Source organism: Panthera uncia (genome assembly GCF_023721935.1).
Source record: "Panthera uncia isolate 11264 chromosome C1 unlocalized genomic scaffold, Puncia_PCG_1.0 HiC_scaffold_3, whole genome shotgun sequence".
Taxonomy (NCBI): Eukaryota; Metazoa; Chordata; class Mammalia; order Carnivora; family Felidae; genus Panthera; species Panthera uncia.
The window spans coordinates 38,003,127-38,028,844 of NW_026057584.1; the positions used below are offsets into that span (position 1 = coordinate 38,003,127).

Below are 25,718 nucleotides of genomic sequence, written 5' to 3' on the forward strand. Positions count from 1 at the left end.
GGTTGTGGGACGTAACTTGGGCTGTTACTGGGGTGGGGACAGGAAACATGGCCATGAGTAAAGCAGAATGACCAAGGTTTTGCCCTAATATTCCAAACTTAATGATATTCAAAGACTGTAGAATTTTAAGCCACATCAGCCAGCACCCCCTTCTCCAGTGAAATCGTGCCAAGAACAGCCCTCTTACCCTCTTACGGCTGATGGAGAGGGAAAAAGCAGGACAGGCAGGGGAGGCAGGGAACCAGGCTTCCTGAGAGCTCTTCCGAGCAGAGAGGCTACATCTCTCATCCAGATACATCTCTGACTTAACGTGCAGGTCTTGATTTTGCAGCGCAGGTGCCCAAAGTGGTAGCCACAGCCCTGGGAGGAGAAGAGATAAGCATCCCCAGTTAAAACTGGAATGTATTTTCCCTTGGAAACGATATGGAGAATATTCAAATTCTACAGTGCTGTTGTTTTTTCAAATCACACTGCTGGTAGTATAGTTCAGCTATATCCTGGGGTAAATGACACTTTGGGAGCAATTCCAAGTGTTTTCCGAATTACGTATTAAATCCGCCAACTGGCTTTTTACAATGTGACTCTTTCAGGAGCTGGGGGTTGTGAATCCACTAGAACCCTTTTCCTATTGAATGATTTTATTTCAAGAGCCAAATTCTATTTAAAATGAGTCATACCTGGGATCCCGTCCATGGACATTTAATTGCCAAAATAAAAAAAGACTTCCTTTTAAGGTACAAATCACCAAAGACAGAATGATATCAGAACTCCAATAATAGTTTGATTTATTATGGAGCATTTGATGGATAAATCAGGTAACTTGTAGATATTTAGTGTAAAAAATTTGTGTCTTTTATCAGTTTTTCTAGAAATTAAAATATCTGTGTTAATCGTCTCTATGTGTGACTTATTTACTCCTTTTGCCTTATGCCAAAAGATAGGTAAGTGTTTGAGTCACAGGATGATGTATGGAAGTGTTGAATTATTGTATTGTACACCTGAAATTAATATAACACGGTATGTGAACTAACTGGAATTAAAATAAAAACTTTAAAAAAATTAGAACCGGGGCGCCTGGGTGGCGCAGTCGGTTAAGCGTCCGACTTCAGCCAGGTCACGATCTCACGGTCCGTGAGTTCGAGCCCCGCGTCAGGCTCTGGGCTGATGGCTCGGAGCCTGGAGCCTGTTTCCGATTCTGTGTCTCCCTCTCTCTCTGCCCCTCCCCCGTTCATGCTATGTCTCTCTCTGTCCCAAAAATAAATTAAAAAAAAAAAAAAAACGTTGATAAAAAAATTAGAACCAAAAATAAAGTGTTTGAGGAAACAATAGGCATTTTCCCTTGGATGGTCTTATTTAATGTACATGCTTCCATTACATATTTTGATGTAAGTATAATTCGAGCATTTGAGAATTTTGATTTGAGTATGAAATTGAATCAGCTTGACCTTGTAGAGGACACATTTGTCCCACTGCCATGGATATAAAACTGAAATTATGGAGTGGTGCTTCCTGACTACTTATTCTCTCTTTGACCAGAAGACCTTGAACAGAATTCCTACATCCCCCGGCACTTGTGTCCTGGGCTTTGGGGCATTTCAGCCAAGTTGGAGCCACATCACATCCCTACCTCCAACCCATTGTAAAGATTGTGGCTCTTTTAGAAAAATTATAATTCTTTCCGAAAAGGCTTTCTAAGTTTATTATTAATTATTTTGTTCTAGTCTATACATAATGATGCAATTTAAGCGTCTGTCTTCAGATGTGGTTACTGAGTTAATCTTTTATATTTTTTAAGTGTTCGCCCGTTCCTTTAATCTTTTTATTATTTGGGCTATTCTTAAGTTCTTTTGCTGTTGTTATTTTCTTATTCTTCCTAATTTTCATTTTCTAACCTTTGGATTGATGGTAGTCTCCAATAGCAAGGTTAAAAGTAGATCCCTCTCTCTTGCTGTAATGGCCTGACCACTTCTTTGTTACATTTGAGAGCTCATCTTTTGAACGTGGAACTCAAAAACTCATTACTCAGTAATCCTGACAACAGACAGGTTCTGTACTTTAAGGAGAAAAGGAAAAAGAGACTTAATTATTCTTTATTATGCTAAGTGGAGTCAGAGAAAGACAAATATCATATAATTTCACTTATGTGTGGAATCGAAACAACAAAACAGGTGAACAAACAAACATAACCAGACACAGACTCATAAGTACAGAGAACAAACTGGTGGTTGCCAGAGGATAGAGGCAGAAGAATGGGCAAAATAGGTAAAGGGGATTAGAGATACAAATTTCCAGTTGTAAAATAAATAAGTCATGGAGATGAAAAGTGCAGCACCGGGAATCAATAATATTGTAGTAACATTGGTGACAGACGGCAGCTACACTTGCTGTGGTGAGCACAGCATAATGTATAGAATTGCTGAATCACAATGTTGTACACCTGAAACTAATATAAAATTGTATGCAAACTATAAAAACAAAACCAATCAATGCAGGAAGAGACAAATGGATTATTATAACAGAACAGAGTCCAGAAATGAGCCCACGTATGGATAAATATGCAATAATTGATAATGACATTAAAACAACTCAGTGAAGAGGGGATAGTGCTTTCAATAAATTGAGGTGGGGGACGGTACTTAACTACCCTCTTGTTCCTAAAGCTTTTCCTGAATTCTAGAATGGCTATTTTAAGCTGAAGTAAAGATGGATACAGAAAACACAAACATGTAAAACTTTTAATACATAAACCTTCATTGCTGTAGGATATTTTTAAAAGTTTATTTATTTTGAGAGAGAGAGAGGGGGGAACAGAGAGGGGGAGAGACGGAATCCCAAGCAGGCTCTGCACTGACAGTACAGGGCTCAAACTCATGAACTGTGAGATCATGGCCTGAGTCAAGATCAAGAGTTAGAAGCATAACCGACTGAGCCACCCAGGCACCCCATTGCTGTAGGACTTTTAAAGAAACACTTAAATTCACAAAGTGCTTTGTGGAACATTTATAATAGGAGAATATTTACATTAATTATAACTTTTACTCTAGAGATGTTTTCTAAAATAACACCCCATTTTTATACTTGCAGATGTCTAGAGTTTCTGCTTCAAAATGATGCAAACCCATCTATCCGGGACAAGGAAGGTTACAATAGCATACATTATGCTGCTGCCTATGGCCACAGACAATGTCTGGAATTGGTAAGCTGTACTGTCTTGTTTTGTTTCCTCTAACACACACACACACACACCACACCACACACAGACCCAACCCTGAAAATGCCGGTCTTAATCTCTCACAGATGCCCTCACTGCCTAATTAAGTCCCCACTAGAAATCACCTTGAAGATATTCTGTGGTAAATGATTATATGTTTACTTTACAACAGGTAGATCTCATTGTTTCATTTCTGTGCATCCTAATCTCACAGCTACTGCTTTTCATATTAACTTGGACTAGGAATGTTAGACCTCTGTATGGACAGTTTGTATTTTAAAGATAATTTGGATGCATCAAATAGGTTCAGTATATATTTCCAGTCACACTTATCACCCTATGTGTTGTAAGATGACTTACATAGCTGCTAGGCATATGGGTTTGTCATGGTCCCACATTTGTAGTCTAGAGAGAGAAATTGACAAGGGCTCAACAGCAAAATTTATTGGAATTTCCAAACTGCCCCAAATTTCAAACCTGCAGCTATCGAAAAACACCTGGGGTTTTGGAGTCAGAAATTCTTCTACTGGTATAGGTCATCAGACACAAACTTAAATGACCACAAGGACAGAAATGGAAAGTAAGCCAGTGAAGTGAGCCCAGGTGTAGAGCAATAGGGAGCAGTGGGGACTGTGGCCAGTAGGACATGTTATGTCTAAAGGGAGAAACAGCCAGTCAGCTCCAGTGAGTGAGATCAGGTGGTAATTCATACTCAGGGATGAACTCCAGTGTTTCAAGGAAAGCTAGAAATGTAGACTTTTTATGTGAAATTTCCTATTTCAAAAACACTGGGTGGACCAGGAAGAAAAACTACAGATTTGTGGTTAAATCCTGGCTGCTGGCCACCATTTGTCATCTCCTGAGCATCGCCCATGGGTCAGCTTCACTAGGACACATGGGGCATCCCAAACTCACTATCTTTGGTCCATTGGTAGGTGCCACCTTCCTCAGTGGACTCCAACTCTTTTCCTTGTCTTTTTAAAAGGAGTAGTCCTGGGGAGACTGGGTGGCTCAGTCAGTTAAGCAACCAACTTCAGCTCAGGTCATGATCTCCCAGTTTGTGAGTTCGAGCCCTACATCGGGCTCTGGGCTGACAGCTTGGAACCTGGAGCCTGCTTTGGATTCTGTGTCTTCCTCCCTCTCTCTGCCCCTCCCTGCTCATGTTCTGTCTCTCTCTCTCCTTCAAAAACAAATTAACATTTTTTTAATTTAAGAAATACATAAATACTCCCTCTCTCTCTGCCCGTCCCCCGTTCATGCTCTGTCTGTCTCTCTCTGTCCCAAAAATAAAAAAAAAAAAAAAAAAAAAAAGTTGAAAAAAAAAAAAAAGAAATACATAAATAAATGGAGTAGTCCTACTTTTCAGAGTTATTGAGGAGATATGTTTGAGAAAACACTTGCACTTTATCAACTGCACAATCTATTAAGGAAGGCCTGAGGCGGAAAGCCAGCAAGCAGTTGTGTCAGTGCCTCCATAGAAATGACTGAATGATGTTCTAGCTGGTTCCTTTACCTTTGACCTTGCTGCCAGATTTAAGTGGTTCCAATTAGGGTCATTCTTACTATATTTCTCTTAACCGTGAATGTGGGGAAATGTTCATAAACATTTGAAAATAGAGAGGTGATTATTCTGGTGTTGCTAGGTGTGGCATTTATTGGTGAATTATATCTACCATCATCATTCTTGAAGACTTCTAAGTCTCCTTTCCTGAGGTTCTTGTGGTTGCTGAAGACTTCCTTGTTTGACCTTGAAGGTGTCATTTTCCCCCTACTCCTGATTCTGTTATAGTTCCCCTTCCAGTTACAGAGGCTGCAAACGAATTACCCCAAAATTAGTGGCTTAAAACAACAGCAATTATTTAATATCTCTTATTGATCAGGAATTCAGGAGTGGCTGAGCTGAGTAGTTATTGTTAAAGATATCCTGTGAGATTACAGACAATGTCTGAGGCTGGGATAATCTCAAACACTTCTTCACTCATGTCAGTTACCTGGCTTGTAAGATTTAAATAGCTTCTGTGGGGCTTCTGTCTGTGGTTTTCTCTAGCATGGTGGTTTCAGAATAGCTGGATATCTTACGTGGTGGCTCAGGGATCAAAAGGAGTGATCCGGAAGATCACTTCAGGGATCCAGAAGAGAGTGGGAGACAGCCAGTGTGAGAATGAATGAGAGAAAGACAGTATCAGTCTTAATGATCTAGCCTTGAAGGTCACACAGGGTTACCCTAGAGAGGAGAAGTAGACTCCACCTTTCAAAGGGAAGAGTGTCAAAGGATTTATAGACATATTTTAAAACCATCCAGTTTCCTAGGAAGATGTAGAAAGCCAATGATTTCATAGCCTTCTGTAAGATGGACTTTAATGGAGAACCACAAGTGGCCAAGGGGCAATCCTTTATCTTATAGATGGGCAAACCAAACCACAGGGCATTAACTGATTTGTGCCAAAGACATAGCCCTGGTCAGTGGAAGAAGCAGTCTCATGAATCAGGATTCCTGATTTAAAAAACAAAAAATATTTTCTATACCATGCTGCTTTCCATTGCAGGGCAAAGCTCTACCACCACCCAAGCCTTTTCAGCATAGAGCAAAAGCTTGGAAGGAACTGGTAAAGATGTAAGACAGGGTCACTTCTGCCTCCCAACACCAGCATTGCTGTGGAAGTTGATCTAGACCTATCACCATATAGGACTCTATGTTTAGGTCCCATATAAGAAAGGCTCCTCCCAAAGTTTGTACGTGTGTGTCTGTGTGTTTAGTAATCATTGGCAGAGAGTGAAGGCTTACTATTGTTACTACCTGTCATAAGCCTGCATTCCAAAATGTACTTAAGACACAGCTGTCTTTAATTGGTCTTCTCTATGAAAACCACATGTCATAACTGGACATACAAACTTTTATTACAAAGTTATTATAGTCTTAATAACTTTGCTGTTTTAAAGTACTTTGAGGAGTTATCTTTAATCCCATAGCATGAGTAACTCTGAGAATGATTGTTCTGTAACATTTTCTTTCTATGTAAATAATATATTGCATATTATTTTCATTTTTCAGGAAAGCCATTTCAGGGCCACTATTTCTGTTATCCAACGAAAACATTTTCTGTCCCTAAGAAGGTTTTGGAAGTTCTGTCTAATAATGAAATTACCCCTTGATTATATCAAAACTTGCCCTATGTGATTTACAAAGAAATGATTATTCTTGGCAATTTTAAGACATTCAAAAGTGGGTAGGGAAAGTATTCAGTGGTCTTAATTTGTACTGTCAGCTGAGAAAGCCAGACTGTCAATATAAATTGGTAGAAAGGTCATCATTGTTTGCTTTCAGGAAAGGACCTCAGTTATTTATAACACAGACAGGATGAAAATTCTCCTCATAACCCTGAATGATTGTGGTTGTATGGAACGTTCTGTATATTTCCATTTTGGAATGCATCTTCCAATTCCTCTTGGGGTGTGGTTCAACTAAGCAGAGATCCTAAGCAAGCTATCAACATTCTTGTACCTGCTCCCTCCCACTCAACACACAGTCCTGAGCTCTCCCCTAGGACCAGCATCATAGAGCCAGACCACTGCAGGCATCTTAGCCATACTGCTGGCTCGCAGCACTGTGAATAGATTTGGGAGTGGCTGAGACCACCACTAATGGCATTTACTACATGTTCGTCACATGCCAGGGATGCCATTTAATTATTTTTTCTTTCAGTTTTATTGAGATATATTTGACAACAACATATTAGGTTAAGGTATACAGCATAATGACTTGACTTAAATGTATCATGAAATAATTACCACAATAAGTTTAGTTAACATCTATTACCTCATATAGACACACACACACACACACACACACACACACACACACACACACACAAAAGAAAAGAAAAAGAAAAGGAAGTGTTTTTTTCCCTTGTGATGAGAATAAGGCTTGTTCTTTTAAAAAAAATTTTTTTAATGTTTATTTATTTTTGAAAGAGAGAGAGAGTGGGGGAGGGTCAGAGAAAGGGGGCACAGAAGATCCAAAGCAGGCTCTGCACTGACAGCAGTAAGCCTGATGCAGGGCTCAAACTCACAAACCGTGAGATCATGACCTGAGCCAAAGTCGGATGCTCAACCAACTGAGCCACCCAGGCACCCCAGGCTTGTTCTTGATACAAGAAGTAGGGTTTTTGAAGGGCGCCTTTTCTAATTTATACTCCCTGTCTCTTTCTCTAGGACCACAATACCCTCAAATTCCTTAAAAGCCCCATTTCTTTGGGTGGTAGATATTAGGAAAGTAAACCACCTCACCAGTATGCTAGGTGGTTCATTCCTCATACTCACCACTGCCATGCCAGTCTGCTCCCTCATCTCACCACACAAACACCCCTGTCCTTCAGGGGGGTGGGGGATCCTTTTAACAAATCGATCCCGACTCTGTGCCAGGTGCTAGAATTACGCCAGTGAAAGACATGTTTCTAGTAGCCCTGAATGGCTTACTTGAGCCTCACAGCAGGAAGTATGCAGGGAATCATTTCTTTATGTCTCATTGCCTAGCCTATGTTTCTGGCCTGTGGAAGAAGTGGAGCAAATCAGTATTCATAGCCCCTGAACCTCTCCTATGAGACCAGGGCCTTAGTCCTTTGGGAGCCGGTGTAGCATTGAAGAGGGTGGGTGGCCTTCGGAGCCAGCTGATTAGTAAGGTTGGTAACATTTGTCTTTCACCTCTCTTCTCATCTAGTTGAGCAATTATTGTGATTATGCATATCATTAAATATGTATCATTAATTTTGATGCAGATTTTACTTGACTCTGACATTTAACTTGGTATGGGCTTACTTGGCATTCATGCTTCATGGCTCCTGTCTGTGATCATAAGCTTACAATTTATAAAGCATACTTTGTGTTCAGCCTATTTTGCTGTAATCAAAAGGGAACAGAAATTATTTTAGTCATTTTCATTCTACTTCCCTTATATAAAGTTATATGGAATTCATTCCTTGAGCAAACAACTTCTAGAAAGTAGTATGAACTCCTTAGCCTTGGTAGAATAGCCAAGGCTCGGGATTCTGCCAAGTTTGCCTACTTAGGCCAGTGTTCTCAGCTGGTTGTGATCAAAAACGTATGTACTATGGGTACAAGCAAAAATCTCCCCACAAATACATGCTGAGAGCTGTGATAAGTCATAATCAATTGAGCTCAAAATATCAAAGCAGAATGGAAGAGACTTGGCTAATAAAGCATCTCATGTCTGAATACAACTTATGTCTGAGCGGAGGAAGGGAGTTGGCAAAGGAGAGCCCTGTGCCTCCCCTTTCTTGGAATGCATCTTACTAGCTCTGAAGGGAAAAATTACAGAATCATGCCCCTATTTGGAATTTGTGAGTTTATATTGGCGTGCTGCTTTTCTTTTATAGTATTAAAGATTTGTCTGCGAACATAAAGATCTCTGTGGCTTTGTTATTGAAATGGAAAAATGTATGTGCCAATATAATTACGTAAATTGCCTGCAGAAATTTAGAAAGATTGTTTGAAAACTCCAGGCCTGTGATTAAATTCAGTCCGAGATTATACCATGCCAAATTACTTGGAATTTGGCTCCTTCCCTGGGACCTTCGCCTCCTTTCACTGTTACAAGCTAACTTGAACTTCAACTGTGAGAGTCTGTGGGGATGACAGACGCCCCTACATGTCTCTCCAAGGAGTTTCTGGGATTCTCTGAAGATAAGTATAACTGGGCAACTGAACTCTGAAATTATGCTGCTTTGAGATAAACTACTTAATGTTTTGGTTGGTTCTTGCGTTTATCACAGGACCTTAGGAAACCATTCCTACATGGCTCTGTATAAGATGTACTTACATTGGCAATGTCTAATTAAGCTTCTGAAGGCTGAGAAAGCAGTGAAAAAGAGGAGGGTTACAAGCAGTCATCTAAATATGAGAAGATGAAAAACCAGCAAACATGAACCCCAGCCCCAAACAAGTCCCTGATGATGTTTTTCTGTCCCCAGAGGTGCATGTCAGAGATGTACCTGGAGGTGTATATGACCTCCCAGCAAGAAGACTTCCAATGGGCAGAGGAGACCTCAACAATGCTGGTCTTGTTTTTTTCTCCTAATTTAGTTGAAGAGAAACATAAAATCTTATGAGGAACTCTCAGGGAGGGAATGGAGGGGTGGGCACAGATCTTTTGATGCCACTGGCAGCCTACTGGGCTAGCAATATAAATGTAAAAACTCACAAAATTTGAATCAGAATGTGACATGAATCTGTATTCAGAAGACTGGAATAGACAATATTTTATGACACAATGTTTCATTTATTTCTTCGTAATACAGCAGAATTTTTGTGTGTGTCTTTACTGTGAATGAATTTGGCAATCGATGAAGGAATCATTCAACCAGGTGTATGCCCCAGGAAAGTGGGGGCATTTCATTTCATTTCATGGGGCACATGACATTTCACATTTCAAAGTGAAATACAAGTGTTCCAACCCATGGCCTCCTTCCCCATTTAAGAAGTTGGAGATCCAAGAGCAGATTTCTTTGGAGACAGGTCTGCTATGAATCCCACTGCTGCTCCCCTCCCACCATAGCAGAGGCTAAGGATGATTTCACCTGACCCCAAGCCCAGTGACAGAAGCTTCAAGGAGATTTCTTAGATCCCTGATATGTGTTCCATGAAATTTAGGGGCCGGTAGACTGGCATATGATAAATCTGAAGACTAAATAGCTCTGACCAGAGGTTGCTTGCCAACAAACCAGAGGTCTGTGTTTGAGAAATACTCCATCCCCACCATTGATGGGTCAGAAGCGTACATTTCCTAGTGTCCAAATGTGAGCCAAGGGCCAGAGCCGGGTTGGCATTCTTCTAGATCCTATTCAAGAATGAGGAGGCCCAGGCTGCCTGGAGAGGAACGTGAGCTATCAGCAGAGAGGTGCATTCATACGGGGAGAGGAAACTGCAGGTGAGAAGTCCCAGGGATGGGGGTGTTGCTGGAGAACCTACATAAGCATCCCAGAGAGACAGTTTTAAACATCTGACCTGGACAGAGAATGTCACTGCCAGAAGGGTGCCAGTCAGTCAGACCATGGTCCGTGTCCCCTTCTGTGTCCTCCTTTCCCCAACTCTTCTAGTCCTGGAGGAGGCAGAGGCAGACAATGAGGGTAAAGGAGGAGGAGGAGCCTGAGGCTGGGGAACAGAGAAGTCAGTCTTGTCTCCTTCCTTCCCCACTGCAGCCTATGCAGGAGGCATAGAGAAGCTTCAACATTAAACAGCATTCAGTTTGTGATTACTACACTAGAGTAGGTGTACTACTTACTGATATGAACTTATACTTGTAACTAAAGTGCCTGAGGAACTTTTTGTTATTGGCTAGAGATTTTATCTGGTAGCAGGAAAAGGAAGCAGGAAAAGAAGTAGCTCCATAAAGGAGATTAGACCTGGTGTGGGGAGAAGGAGAATTAAGTTCGTGTTTGATTATACCCCATGGCTCACTGGTTCAGTACAAAGTCACACACTTAGAATCATTGTTTTAGGAAAGATAAATGCCCAGCTGTAAGGTAGAATAAACAATTATCCTTTAAATGTATGTGGATTTAAATACCAACTGGGTAAGACAGAGGTTTTAGTAATCCCACACACTTATCAGGTGCCCAAAATTGTGGAACAAATTAAAAACACTTATGAATGATTAAGCTTGACTTAGTGATAAAACTTAAATGCTATTTTATAACTATTGTGATAACTGTCCTGTTAGGAAGGTATTTCATAGAAGAGACACAGGTGAGAGAAGAAATGAAAATTTACTTTTCTGTGGTTTGGCCTTTTCTTTAGATTTGATTATTTCCTAGCACCAACTCATTTTATTGCAATATCCCCTCCACTTTCTTCCTCCTCAAGATCTGAAAACCTATACTAATGTATCAAACCAATATGAAGACATCCACCAAGTTAAAATTACACACACCCACACTCACATGCATACATGCCCACATACACATTTTCTGTCGTTTCTTCCAGATAGATCATGAGCACTAAGGGACTCAAAGAAGGGGGATTATTGCTCCTGGTATGGGAGCTTCTAAGGACTCAGTGATGTAGGAGAAAGGAAGATTTCTCAAAGAGAATATAGCTTGTTTTTTTAAGTGTTTATTTATTTTTGAGAGAGTAGAGACAGAGCACAGTTGGGAGGAGCAGAGAGAGAGGGGGAGGCACAGAATCCAAAGCAGGCTCCAGGCTCTGAGCTGTCAGCACAGAGTCCAACGCGGGGCTCAAACTCACAAACCGTGAGATCATGACCTGAGCTGAAGTCAGACACTTACCTGACTGAGCCACCCAGGTGCCCCAAGAGAATATAGTTTAAAAGCAAAAATAATAATAATCTGGCCTTTCTTCCCTCCCTCTTTTTTTCCTTCCTTCTTTCCTCCCTTTTCCTTCCTTCCTACTCATTTAAAAACCTGTAGGGCAGGAGAGTAGTCCAGTTTGGGCTGGAGCCCAAGGAGGAGATGCCAGAAGGCAGCCCAGAAAAGATTAGAACCCACTGAAGGAGAGTGTCCTATTTTTTTTTTAATGTGTATGCATCAATCAGTAGAACTGCAATGTATACGAAACCAAAACCAATTGGACTGAAAAGATCAAGAAATCCACAATTAACGGTTGTTGACTTTAACACTTCTCTCTCAATAATGGATAGAACAACTAGACAGAAAATCATCACGCATATAGAAAAGCTTCAATAATACCATCAACAAGAGGATCTAATTGACGTTTATACAACACTCCACCCAACAAAAACAATGCGTATTTTTTAAGTGCCCATGAAACATTCACCAGGATATCCTGAACCATAGAACAAACCTCAACAAATGTAAAAGAATTGAAATCATAGAGGATATTCTCCTACGACAATGGAATGAAACTGGAAATCAGTAACAGAAAGTTACCAGGAAGAATTCCAGGGCTTGGTAATCAAATAACAGACATCTACATAATCCATGGGTCAAAGAAAGTCACCTCAAGGGAATACCAAAAAAATACATTGGATTGAATGAAAGGGAAAATATAAAAAATCAGAATTTGGGGACACAGTTAAATTAATGCAGAAAAAAATTATGGCATTGAATGCTTACATTAGAAAAGAGAAAAAGTCTCAAGTCAATAATCTAAGTTTCTACCTCAAGAATAAAAAAAAAAAAAAAAAAAGAGCAGAGTAAGCCCCAAATAAGCATAAAAAGGAAATAATAGAAATGGGAGCAAAAATAAAATTGAAAACAGAAAAATAATGGAGAAAATTAATTTTTAAAAATTGGATTCTTTGAAAAGATTAATAAGTTGGCAAACCTCTACTGAGACTGTGACCCAAAGAGAGGGGAGAGAGAGAGAGAGAGAAGATAGAAATTCCCAGTATCAGGAATGAAATGAAATATTACTACAAACCTTTCAGACATCGGAAGGATAATATTGTGAATAGCTCTACACACATACATTTGACAATTTAGGTGAAATGGATCAATTAATCATAAAACACAAATGACATAAACATTAGGAAAAAAATTTAAAAAAAAGGGGGGGGGGCGCCTGGGTGGCTCAGTCAGTTAAGCGTCCAACTTCGGCTCAGGTCATGATTTCACGGTTCGTGGGTTCGAGCCCCGCATAGGGCTCTGTGCTGACAGCTCGGAGCCTGGAGCCTGTTTCAGATTCTCAGAGAGAGTGTCTCCCTCTTTCTCTGCCCCTCCCCCACTCGTGTTCTGTCTCCCTCTGTCTCAAAAATAAATAAACATTAAAAAAATTAAAAAATAAAACACAAATTACTGCAACTTACCCAATGTAAAGTGGATCATTTGAATAGCCCTGTAACTATTTAGAAAATTGTATTTTAAAATTCTCCCCAAAGAAATATCCAGATTGAGATGATTTCACTGGAGAATTATGCCAAATATTTAAAGAGTTAACAATTCTGTACAATATCTTCTGAAAAAATGGAATAGGAAGGAACACCATCTGATTCATTTATGAAGCTAATACCCTGACATCAAAACCAAGCAAAAACAGAGAAATATAGACCAATATATCTCAAGAATATAGAAGCAAACATCCTTAGAATATTAAAAAATAGAATTCAGTAACATATACAAGAAATTATATATCATAACCAAGTGAGATTAGTATAGGGAAAGCCTATTTTAATAATTGAAAATCAATGCAATTCACCATATGAATAGGCTAAAGAAGAAACATCACATGATTACGTCAAACAATGCAGAAAAAAATTGTGACAGAACTCAACACCTTGAATAGATTCAACATCTTGAATAGATTTTTTTAAAACTCTCGGAAAAGATAGGAATAGAGAGGAAGGTTCTCAATTTGATAAAAAAGCACCTAACGACTTCATAAAGAACAAGTAACATTATGCGAAGGGCTGAACACTTCCCCCTAAAATCTGGAACAAGGCAAAGATGTCTGCTTTCACAACTCTTCTCTAACATTGTGCTGGAAGCTCCAGCCAGAGCAAAAAAGTCAGAAAAGGAAATAAAAGGTATAAAGAACAGAAAGGGAAAAGTAAAACCCCCTGTTTGTGAATAACATGATTGTCTACAGAGGGAATCCCAGGGAACCAACAACAACAAAAAAAACTCGTAGGAAAATGTAGCAGGGTTACAGGATACAAAATAAACATACAAAAATTAGTTGCACTGTTACATACTAAGAATGAACATGTAGATATCAAAAATACAGTGTCATTTATGACTGCCACAAAAAATGAAATATGGGACTTGTATGCTGAAAAGTACTAAATGCTGATGAAAGAAATCAAGGAAGATCTAAAAACGGGGAGACATTTTGAACTTTATGGCACCAGAGTTCATGGAACTTTGATCAATGATAAAAAGTCATCAGACCTTCATTTCCTGAAAGAATCAATCCCTCAAACAAGACAAAACCCTACTTCTCTTTGAAAGTCTGTTCTGGTAGAGAAGTTTAACAGCTCTGCCTATTTTTAGTAAAGTCGCAATAATGAGCATTTATTGCAGGCATGTTGGGCTGGGCTCTGTGCCTGCATCGTCTCATTTAATTCTCACAACAACACTGAAGGAGCTCCTATTTTTATCTGTGTTTCACATGTGAGTACCCTAACGTACAAAGAAAAATTAATTTGTTCTGGGTCATACAGCTGGTGTGATGTAGAACCAGGACTCAAACCCATGTTTATCGGATTTGGTATTTCAGGCTTTTAACCATTATGTGGTACTGCCTGGAAGACTGGCAAATTCCACACTCTGAAAGATAAAGCTGTCTCAGAGCATCTAAATTCCACATCAACCAAGACAATGACATCCAACCAAGATAGTGCTGAGATGTGCAGTCATTAGGCATTGTCAAAGGAAATATCAATAACGGAAATTATTGATGGATAATATCAATAACGGTTATGTCTGTGTCATCTTTGGACACCTTGTCTAGAGGTCTGCATTTTCTTTTTTCAGTCAGGAGAGCAGAACTACCTTACAGTGTTATCCACCGAGTGAGAAGTAAAATGACCCCCGATACAGCTCCCAAGTACATCCCACTGCAGCCCTGAGCCCAGGACTGTGGCACATATTTTCATAAAAGTACTCTTACTTGGACCTAGCCCTTGTCCTGGAATCTCTGTTCAGTATCTTTGTAACAGCTGCTGTCAGCCTGGCCTCACTCTCCTTATAAGAACAGCTGCCAGGGATGACCCCTTCCAGCCTGGGGGGGTGGGGGGTGGGTAGGGAAGGGCCGGAGGAAGAATGACTTCCCAGCAAGATTGTTTCTCCAAAGATGCCTTATCCTTAACAGCTGCCAAGGACTTGACATTTTTGAAGCCTAGATCAGGTCCCTATAATAATCACATCTTCCCTTAATCCTCATTCAGTAACAGAAGATATAGAAGCTTGAGCATTATCAGAATAAGAGCTGACATAGACACCTGTGCCTTCAGGTCATGGGGTTATGATAGTCACAAAGAACAAAGAGCCTTTCTAAGATTCCAAAGGAGGGTAGAGGCTCAGCCATCTGTAACAGCTGAAAAGGATATTTGGAAAAACCAAATCACTGAGTAATAACAGATTTATTTTCTCATATGAGCAGATACCTATAAGCTAAGTGGTAACATCATGGGATTTAAATTCTGTGCCATTCAGACTTGGATAGTAGTTTTATTAACATTAAATGATAAAATTCACTGGGTCACTGGGAAGGCAATTTAATACAGTCGGGACTTCATAGAATTTTTTTCTAGGAAAAATTTGTAGTTTTCCAAACACATGATTTATTTCACACAAAAATTCCTCTTATTCCATAAAGATTTTTCAGTTAATAGCAATCTTCTTTGCATCTCAAATTCCCACAATGATGTGAGACAAACTGTGTAAAAAATAATCCAGTGCTTGCTTCAGCAGCATATAAAAAAGAAATAATCCGAAGCAATCCTTTCAGACAAGCAGCATATTTTCAGTGTCATTCTGTCTCTAAAAATATTGTTTAAAGTGTAAGGAATATTACAATAAATATGGTACATAATTAGGATTTCCTGTGTACTGGTCTTTTTAAGGCTCTATTACTACCAGTAGTTGGTGAGGTTGGAGATCAGGGTCAACATATCAGCTTTTACAAGTTCATAAATGTTATTAGTCCTCCTTATTAGTCATATGAGACTGATAAGCAAGACCATTCTTTATTAACTTATAGTGAAAAGTCCAACTGCTAAGAGGACCGAAGTATTCATGTCATTTGCTATAGCTACGCTCCCTTCCAAAGAGAGGATCCAGTTTTATAAACTGAATAAAGATCAGAAGTCTTCTTCCTGTCTATAAAATTAAAATCAAGGAGTTGAGTACAAGTCAATGAGCTCAAACTCTGGTAACCTCATGTATTCTCCTGTACTTGAGACCCGGTTCCTTGTCAATCAGAATATCCTTGGTAACCTATCCAGGAGTTAAAGAAGCCCTTACTACTGGTACTACTTTTCCCAGATTCCAGGAAAACGGATCTAGCAGTCCCCTGGGACAACTTCCAAGGGGTGGCTTCTTTTACATTAGCTACCTTTAGGATGGTTGCTTTCTGGAGGTATAGAGTAAATTACAGGGCAATATGCTAGGAACCATGGCTGATATATATTAGGCATGAATATTACTTTCAAGGAGATTGTAATCTATGCAAGTATGGAATATGGGAGGTAAGATATATACTATATAGATATTGGCTCAAAATGTCACTCACATTTCCTAGCTCCCCATATGGTAATAATAGGACTAACATAACTATCCCCAAATTATTTCTCTGGCCCTGTCCCCTCTCATTCTGCCTAAGCTTTGGCTCCAATTCATTCTGAAAAGCTTTTGGCATGTTTCCCATGTGCTCTATGCATTTCTCTTGGCTACTACAGAACACCCACTATTTTCCTTCTCTCCTGTCCATGCCTGCTAAGGTGGTATCTGCCATTAACATCCAAAAAGCCATTTGGTCGCCGATGTGCAGGAAAGACACTGCTCCCATTGCTGTCCACCGGTGTCAATGCAGAGGCTGCCAGTGCTGTGCCCAACGTGTGGGGTCTTCACTCAACCACTTCCTGTGGTGCCACTGATCATTTCCTTAGACCTCCCACTCTACGACTTGTGCCTGCGCCTATGGGAGCTGTGCCAGAGGCGGGGGCGTTGGTATCGTTGCAAGTTTAAGGACGTCTGCATCACACAGGCCTGAGTTGGAATGCCAGCTGTGTCGTTACCTACCTGCAAGGTCTTTAAGCATTTTACTTCACTTCTGTGAGTCTCTGTATCTTGCCTAATCTGTCAAATAGGGGTTAGGTTGCTCTGAGGATTTAATGGAATAATGTAAGCAAAGTGCCTAGCACTGTGCCTGCCATGTGATGGGTATCAGTAGCAGCTATCATTGTATCTTTGTTTAGTGTATCCTAATTCCCCCGTCTGCTAGGTACTGGGCTGTGTTGCCAGGTCTAAAAGATGAAGAAGCCACTGTACCTGGGAGTTTATTGTCCAGTAATGGGAATCAGCATGTAAATCAATGTGTTAAAGTACTATAATTGCTCTTTTAGAATTCTGTGTTTCTGATATTCTTACCATCATCCAAGATAAAATATGATGTCCCAGAAGAAGTACTGGTGACATGCTGTGAGAGTTCAGAGGAGGGCACATCTCTTTCTGGGTTCAGTGGTTAATGAGAGATCCACTGACACTTGTCAGCATAATGTGTTTGCTGAGCTTGTCTCTAGATTTCTTGTTTCATCACCCCACCGTTTGTGTCAATGTGGAATAGCAGACCAAACCTGAAATGAATTGAATGATGGAGAATGCGGGCAGATGTTCGGACTTGGTTGATAAATTGACCAATACCTCATTTTCAAAATACCAGAGAACCTGCTTTCAAAAAGTTTCTTTGCTTTTGATGGTATTTGCATCATCCACTAGATAGAAAAGACATAAATGACACATACCTTGGAGTAGGAAAGTGGATGCTGGGTCTCAAATTGTGCTCCTGAATCCCACCACCATCTGGGATCAGCCATTCATAAAAGATTAAATGCGAGGCAGGCGCATATCTGAATACATGTGTGTCCGTCTCTCCCATCTGTTTTAATTTTGCTTAAAATAATAACAGCTTTCTTTACCCACTTACTTGACTCTGCTAATTCTTTTAATGTTCATTAGGTAGAAGTAGTCTGTGGTGGTTAGCTAGTGTTTCAGAATCCTACCAAGATGAGCTTTAATTGAATCATTAGAAATTTTCTGTAAAGCTGTATATTTTATTGACTGGGCTAGAATCACTAAAATCTTCATCAATGCTTAGAGTGGGAAATTTATACTGTAACTTAACATAAATATGGTGTACAAAGGGATATTACATTGGTTTGCACAGCCTTGAGGTAAGCAAAGTCTGAAACAGAATACCTTTTCCATTGCACAATTTTTAAATATTAAAAAATTAATAATTTTTGTATTCAAATCTATTATGTTCTTTGTTCTCTTTTTATGCAATTTTTAATCATATTACCATATGATTACCATGTCCCTCAGCTTCCACATCCCTCTCCAAACTACCTACCCCCTAAATAAAACCTCTCTTGCCCTAGGCAAATAAATTTCACCTTGCACTGAGGCAGAAAGTAAATTAACACAGTAATATAAGTCAGGGTAACCTGGGAATATCATCTAGATGAAAATTATCGTTGATTAAAAGAGGTAACTTTTAAATTTAAGAATTGCTCTCAGAAGTCACCATGGAAACATGAGGCTAGTATTATTGTTTTTCCTGGTAATACACAAAGAACTGTATATGCTTAGCAAGTGGAATTGAGCAAATATAATACCCATGACCCTGAATATTTTACAGGGTTGACTACTTGTCACCATTTCAATATGTCTGTCACTTAATGCAATCAAGTGTTTTGCAGTGCAGAACTTCAACTGAATTAGCTCTCAGTTGAGTACTTTTGTTGATAGATATGTGGATAATGGACAGGGGGCTTGAATGCATTTTACATAGTATAAGATCCAGGACACCTGCTGCCTTTTTGTCTTAGATATCCACTTAGAGTGGTGATTAGGCCTCATACTTACGAATACTCTCTTATAATGAAAGTCTTTGTTGATATCATTCACATTTTATCAATGAATTAATATTACCCCAGGAAGTGAAAAATTAAACAACTGACATCAAATCTAGGCTTCTGACCTTCATTAAAATTAGTCATGATTTCTTCTCATCTTCTATGGCATCCTTTCTCTGTTTACAAGGCTTTAATTTGCACAAGACAGCGCAATAACAATTCAATGCTGAAAAATGCTATAAAGATTCACAGGCTAAATGTAGAGAGAACACCCTCTGAATCCCCCAATTCAACTCTAGTGCTTTTTTCCCGATAACTTTGAGCCCAAACCGATTTAAATATTTGGTGACTTTGGGGACCTGCAATGTCAGGGGTGGGATGAAGGAGTAGATAATTACTAGTATGTGCAGTAACTGCAGTCCCAAGAGATTTTTCCAGATAGTACTTAGAGAGAAAGAATTCTTTACTGTTGGAATGAAAAAGCAGGCTGTTACCTACAGTGGCACCATCTGGTGGTTTCACTGTTAATGTCACTGCATATTTATTAAGAACATATAATGTGCCAGGTGTCCACTCTATAAAGTGGACCCGGCTTCATCTTGATGGATTCGGCATATATTGCCAACTGGCAAAAATGCTGAAAATAAATGAATGGACTGCTCTGTTGGAAATATGTGGTTCCTATAAGATTCTTTTTCTGATCCCAATTCCCAGACATGTTTCATTTCATTTAGAGAAATCACAAAAAAATTTTGACAAGAGCAAAAAGAACTGTTATGTGGTTGGACCAATGTGGACAAGTTACAGTAGATTATAAAATGCTTGAGAATAAGGATTTAATCTTACTTCAATATTATCTACATTTTTTCTTTTGCTCAAGGTAGAACAAAAAAAAATAGTTTTTAGACTGAAAGTGTCCATCCAAAATGTGATAATTCTAAACAAAATATTGGCATATTAAGTGTAACAATATGCTAAAAAAGATAATATATCACAAATGAATGGGAGTATTCCAGAAATATAAAATAGTTTAACACTAGAAAATTAACGAGGGTAATTTACCACATTAACAGAAAAAGCAGAAAAACATCAGATGAACGTCTCCATCGATATAGTAAAAGTATGTGGTAAAACTCAATGCTCATTTGTAAAAACAAAAAAAATCCTAGCAGCATAGGAAAAGACAACAACTCCATTAATCTGATAAAGATTATCTGCAAAATATCTATGGCAAACATCATACTTAATAGTGAAATATTGACAGCTTTTTTCCTTACAGTAAGAACAAGACAAATATACTTGCTATCTCCCCTTTTGTACAACATTGGATGGGGAGTTCTAGTTGGTAAAATAAGGGGAAAAAAGGAAATAAAAGTGTAGTAGACAAATGGCCCTCCAAAGATGTTCACACCCTAATTCCTGGAACCTGTGAATATGTTTCTTTATATGGCAAATGACACTTTGCAGGTGCTAATAAGCTACAGACAATAAGATCAGTGATGGGTTAATTGAATATGCATATAGGGAGAAATGAATTTTTTTCTACCTCATACCATATACAAAGTTCAATTCAAGATGGATTGGTAAGAGTATAAGGTCAACATACAAAAGGCAATTATATTTCTATATATCACTAACAAAAACAAGTAAGAAATAAAAATTTTTAAACATACCATTTATAAAAGATAGATATTTCTATTAGCATCTAAAATATTATATAAAATGTTCTTTCCATAAAAACTACAAGAGTATTGAGAAAAATTAGAGATGACCTAGTAAACGCCCTTATTTTTACCATATACAAGGTTAATATGTTAAAAATCCGTTGTTTTTCTATATCTCATTAACCACAACTAGGAAATGAAATTTTAAAGAGATACCACTTAAAAAATTCTAATTTTCTTTTTTTTTTTCTTTTTTTTTTTTTTTAAACATTTATTTATTTTTGAGACAGAGAGAGACAGAGCATGAACAGAGGAGGGTCAGAGAGAAAGGGAGACACAGAATCCAAAACAGGCTCCAGGCTCTGAGCTGTCAGCACAGAGCCTGACGCGGGGCTCGAACTCACGGACCGCGAGATCATGACCTGAGCTGAAGTTGGCCGCTTAACCGACTGAGCCACCCAGGCGCCCCAAAAATTCTAATTTTCAATAACATAAAAAATATTAAGTGCCCTTACCTTAAAGCTACAATATATTATGGAGAACAATTAACTCTGATTCAATACACAGAAAAACATATTATTTCCACTAGTTAAAAAAAAGACTCAATACTGTAAAAATAATAACTCTCTTCAACTCATCCAAATCCCTGTGGGGCTTTGTATATGTGTGTAAACTGGAAAGCTGATTTACAGTTTCATATGGAAATACAAAGGGCAAAGAGTATACAAGGCAATCTTGAAAAAGAACAACGTGGGGTCTTACACTTCCACATATCAAAATCTTAGTAACGAAAACAATATGATATTAGAGCAAAGGCAGATGAACTAGCCAATGTAACAGAATGGGGAGTTGGAAAAAATATCCACACATGTATGGTATCCTGGCTCATGGTAAAGGTGGCAGAGCAGTTCAGTGGGGGGAGGGAGAGTCTTTTCACTAACAGTTAATTGAATGTGCACATGGTAAAAATAAACCTTTTCTTTATATACAAGATTTAATTCAAGATGGATTAAATCTATACATGTAGATGTATACGTGAAAGTTATAACAATAAAGCTTTTAGAAAAAGCATTGGAGAACATCTTCATGACTTAGAGGAAAAGATTTCTTAAATAAGATGTAAAAATAATAAACCAAAAAAAAATTGGATGTACTGGAATATATTAACTTTAAAAGTTTTCTTCATTAAAAGACACCATTAAGAGAATGTATGGGCGTGAGGTACACCTGAGTGGCTCTGTCGATTGAGCGGCTGACCCTTGATTTCAGCTCAGGTCATGATCGCAGGGTTGTGGGATCGAGCCCTGCATTGGGCTCTGTGCTGAGTGTGGAGCCTGCTTGGGATTCTCTCTCTATTTCCCTCTGCCCCTCTCCCCCACTCATGCTCTTTCTTTTTCTAAAATACAAAATAAAATAAAATAAATTAAATGTTTAAAAAAGAGTGTAAAGGCAAGCTTCAGCATGCAGTATATTCATATGAAAAAACAGAATATATAAATAACTCTTAAAGAATATATAAAGAAACTTTAAAAACCAATAAGAAAAAGATAAGCAATCAATAGAAAAATCGATAAAAAATCTGAACAGGCACTTCATAAAAAAGGATATCCAATAAACATGAAAAGTAGTTCAACCCTATTAGCCATCAAGGAAATGCAGATTAGAACCACAATGTATGTATTCATGTTCTATTGCTGCTATAACAAATTACCACAAATTTGGTGGTTTACAGCAATGCAAATTTATTATTTTACAGTTCTATAGGTTAGAAGTCTAACAAAGGTCTCATTGCCCTGAAATGAAGATGTTGATAGCATTCATTACTTTCTGGACGCTCTAGGAAAGAATCTATTTCCCTTTCTTTTTAGCTTCTATGCACCACCCTCACTCTCTGATTTTCTCCTCTTCTCTGTTTTCAAAGCCAGCAATGTTGCATCTCTCTGACACTTCTTCCACTGTGTACATCTGGGACCACCACTGGGAAAGATTCTCCACTTTTATGACTTGTGTGATTAGATTACTTCTACCCAGATAATCCACAGTAATTCACCCATCTTTTTTTTTTTCATGTTTATTTATTTTTGACAGTGAGAGAGACAGAGTGCAAGCAGGGGAGGGGCAGAGAGAGAGGGAGACACAGAATCTGAAGCAGGCTCCAGGCTACAAGCTGTCAGCATAGAGCCAGATGCGGGGCTTGAACTCATGGATTATGAGATCATGCTCTGAACTGAAGTCAGACACTCAATCCACTGAGCCACTCAGGCGCCCCCCCCCCCTTTTTTTTAATTCCTCCATCTTAAGGTCACATCAGTAAATTCTCTTTTGCCATATAAGGTAATATATTCATAGGTTCTAGGAATTAAAACATAGATGTTTTGGGGAGCTATTCTGTCTACCACATTATGCCTCAACTTCACAGCCACCAAAATTGCCAGTGAAAAAAAAAACCAAGTATTGGTAAGGATGTGGAACAAGTATAACTCCCCTACACTGCTGCTGAAAGTAGAACCACTTTGTCATTGTTGCCTTCGTCATTGTCTTCTTCCTCTTCTTCTTCTCTTCCTGCTTATTATTATTATTATTATTATTACTATTATTTTGGCCTTCATTTTGAAAGATGTTTCACTGGTTATATGATGTTGTATTGACAACTTTTTTATTTCAGTACTTTAATGTCATTCCATGGTCTTCTGATTTATATAATTTCTCATGAGAAATCTGCTGTAATTCTTTGTTTCTCTGAATGTAATATTTCAGTTTTTTCTCTGGCTATCTTAAAGATTTTCTCTTTATCTATGGGCTTCAGCTGTTTGGCTAACATGTATGTAGGTGTATTTCCTCCCCTTTGGCATTTATCCTGCTTGAAGTTCCCTGGATTTCTTGGACGTGTGATTTGATATCTTTTTAATTTTGGAAAATTCAGATTTTTGCTAGCTCTTTCTTCATCTTCTGGGACTCCAAATACATATATATTATACTGTTTGATATAGTCCTGTAGTTCTTGATACTTTATTATTTTTTCTTTCACTACTTGTTTTATCCTCTGTGTTTCCATTTGGATCACTTCTGTTGACCTGTTTTCAAGTCCACTGGTTTTTGCTTCCATGGTTTTTAGTCTGAGGGTGAATCCTTCAAAGGAATTCTTCATCTCTGATATGATTTTTCCCTCATATTTCCATTTAACTCTTTGTATAGTTTTTATCTCTCTGCTGCTTTCCCCATTTGTTCATGCTTATTTTTGTACTTTCTTTACTGAATCATTTCACATGTTATTCTTAGGTATTTTATAGTTTATGACTCTAGTTCCACTATCTGGATCATTCATCTTAGAATCCTATACTATATTGCTTTATCTCTTAAAAGTAGGTTGTGGGTTTTTTTCTTGCTTTTTTTATGTCTCTCATAATTTTGGAATGAATAATTGGAGTTATGTGTGGAAAAACAGTGAAGACTGAAGTAAATAATATTTATAACTGGAAATGAGTAGCCCATACAACTACACATACGAACACATAGTTTACACTACACATACGAACATGGGTTAATCTCACATACATAATGTTGATCAGAAGAACCAGATACAAAAGAATACATTCTTTATGATACCACTTCAAAAGAGCTCAAAAGTGAGCAAAATTAACCTCTGGTGTTAGAAGTCGGAATAGTGGTTAATCTTGGAAGGGGTTAATGTTTAGGGGGCATGAGAAGGACTTTTTAATTCCTAGTAATGTTGTATTTCGTCTTTTTTTTTTTTAATTTTAACTTTTTTTGAGAGAGAGAGAGAGTAGGGGGAGGGGCAGAGAGAGAGGGAGACACAGAATCCAAAGCAGGCTGTAGGCTCTTAGCTGTAGGCACAGAACCCGATGTGGGGCTCGAACTCACAGACTGCGAGATCATGACCTGAGCTGAAATCAGACGCTTAACTGAGCCACCCAGGCGCCCCTAATGTTGTATTTCCTGACTTGTGTGCTGGTCACATAAAATTCTTTCTGCTAGGTGATTCCTCCGAGTCAAGGTATTATGTTTCTGTTAAACTGCAAATTCCTTTCCTAGAAGGAAACACGTCTGCTGGCATCTTAGCTCAGAAAGAGCAAAAACTTGAAAGAATGAGAAATAGGACTGATAAATTCTTTGTGAGAGAGACTTGAGCTGCCTAGGGCCATCATAAGACTATTGAGTGGATGAAGGATTCTTGGTCCAAATAACTTTCTGTTTTTCCAGGTCTACCCCAGGCTGATGCCTCCTGGGACTGTATCTTTTCCATATTCTGTGGCCTCAAAACATCTATCACTATATCATCCATACAGAAGGTATTCTGTATGTGTGGCTTTAACCATAGAGTTACTAGAAGTATTATTTTAAAAGAGCCTTGAGAATATCTATATGGTCCTGTACGCATCAGGAAACTGTCATGAGTCAAAGAGAAATTCCCCAGTGCTTAACAATGAGGAACTGGAAATAGCTAGTGGACGAGAAATCACTTACCTGCTTCCAGGATCACTATAGGCATAATTTATTTCTCGCTTATTGACTTCTATCAAGACAGTCTCATTACCTGAGTGGTAGGTACAAGGATTTTCTTCATTTTATACTTATATAAGACTTTCATTATTTTTTTTGCCTAACTATCTAGACTTTAATTTTAAAGGATGTGTTTCAGGTACCTGAGTCACTCAGTTGTTAGGCATCTGACTTTAGCTCAGGTCATAATCTCATGGTTCATGAGTTCGAGTCCCACATTGGGTGAGCTTGAGCCCCACTTTGGGTGAGCTTGAACCTTCACTTTGGGTGAGCACAAGCCCCACTTTGGGTAAAACACAAGCCCCACATTGGGTGAGCCCTGCTTCTCTCTCTCTCTCTCCCTCTGCCCTTCCTGGGATTCTCTCTCTCTCTTCCCCTCACTCACTTGCTCTCTCTCTCTCTCTCTCTCAAAGAAAGGATATGTTTCTTTTCAATGATAATAGCTATTAATGTTTGATGTTGATGAGGTTTTTTTTTGAGGTAGAGTTGTCAGCACTTGCTTTGATATACCTAAGTTCATCATTTGAGTTTTCTTTTTTTTTTAATTTTTTTTTAATGTTTATTTATTTTTGAGACAGAGGGAGACAGAGCACGAGTGGGGGAGGGGCAGAGAGAGAGGGAGACACAGAATCTGAAACAGGCTCCAGGCTCTGAGCTGTCAGCACAGAGCCTGATGCGGGGCTCGAACCCACGAACCATGAGATCGTGACATGAGCCAAAGTCAGATGCTTAATCGACTGAGCCACCCAGGCGC

At 38.7% G+C, this 25,718-nt stretch overlaps 1 protein-coding gene across 8 annotated transcripts in view; it reads left to right on the forward strand.

Moving 5' to 3' along the window:
• Window positions 1-25,718, forward strand: part of ANKRD44 (ankyrin repeat domain 44) — a 343,412-nt gene that overhangs the window by 221,262 nt on the left and 96,432 nt on the right. For all 8 annotated transcript variants that reach the window (XM_049615941.1, XM_049615942.1, XM_049615943.1 and 5 more), the window contains one exon: window positions 3,085-3,196. In XM_049615941.1, the coding sequence (XP_049471898.1) occupies window positions 3,085-3,196 (112 nt within the window). The remainder of the gene's footprint in view (window positions 1-3,084; window positions 3,197-25,718) is intronic.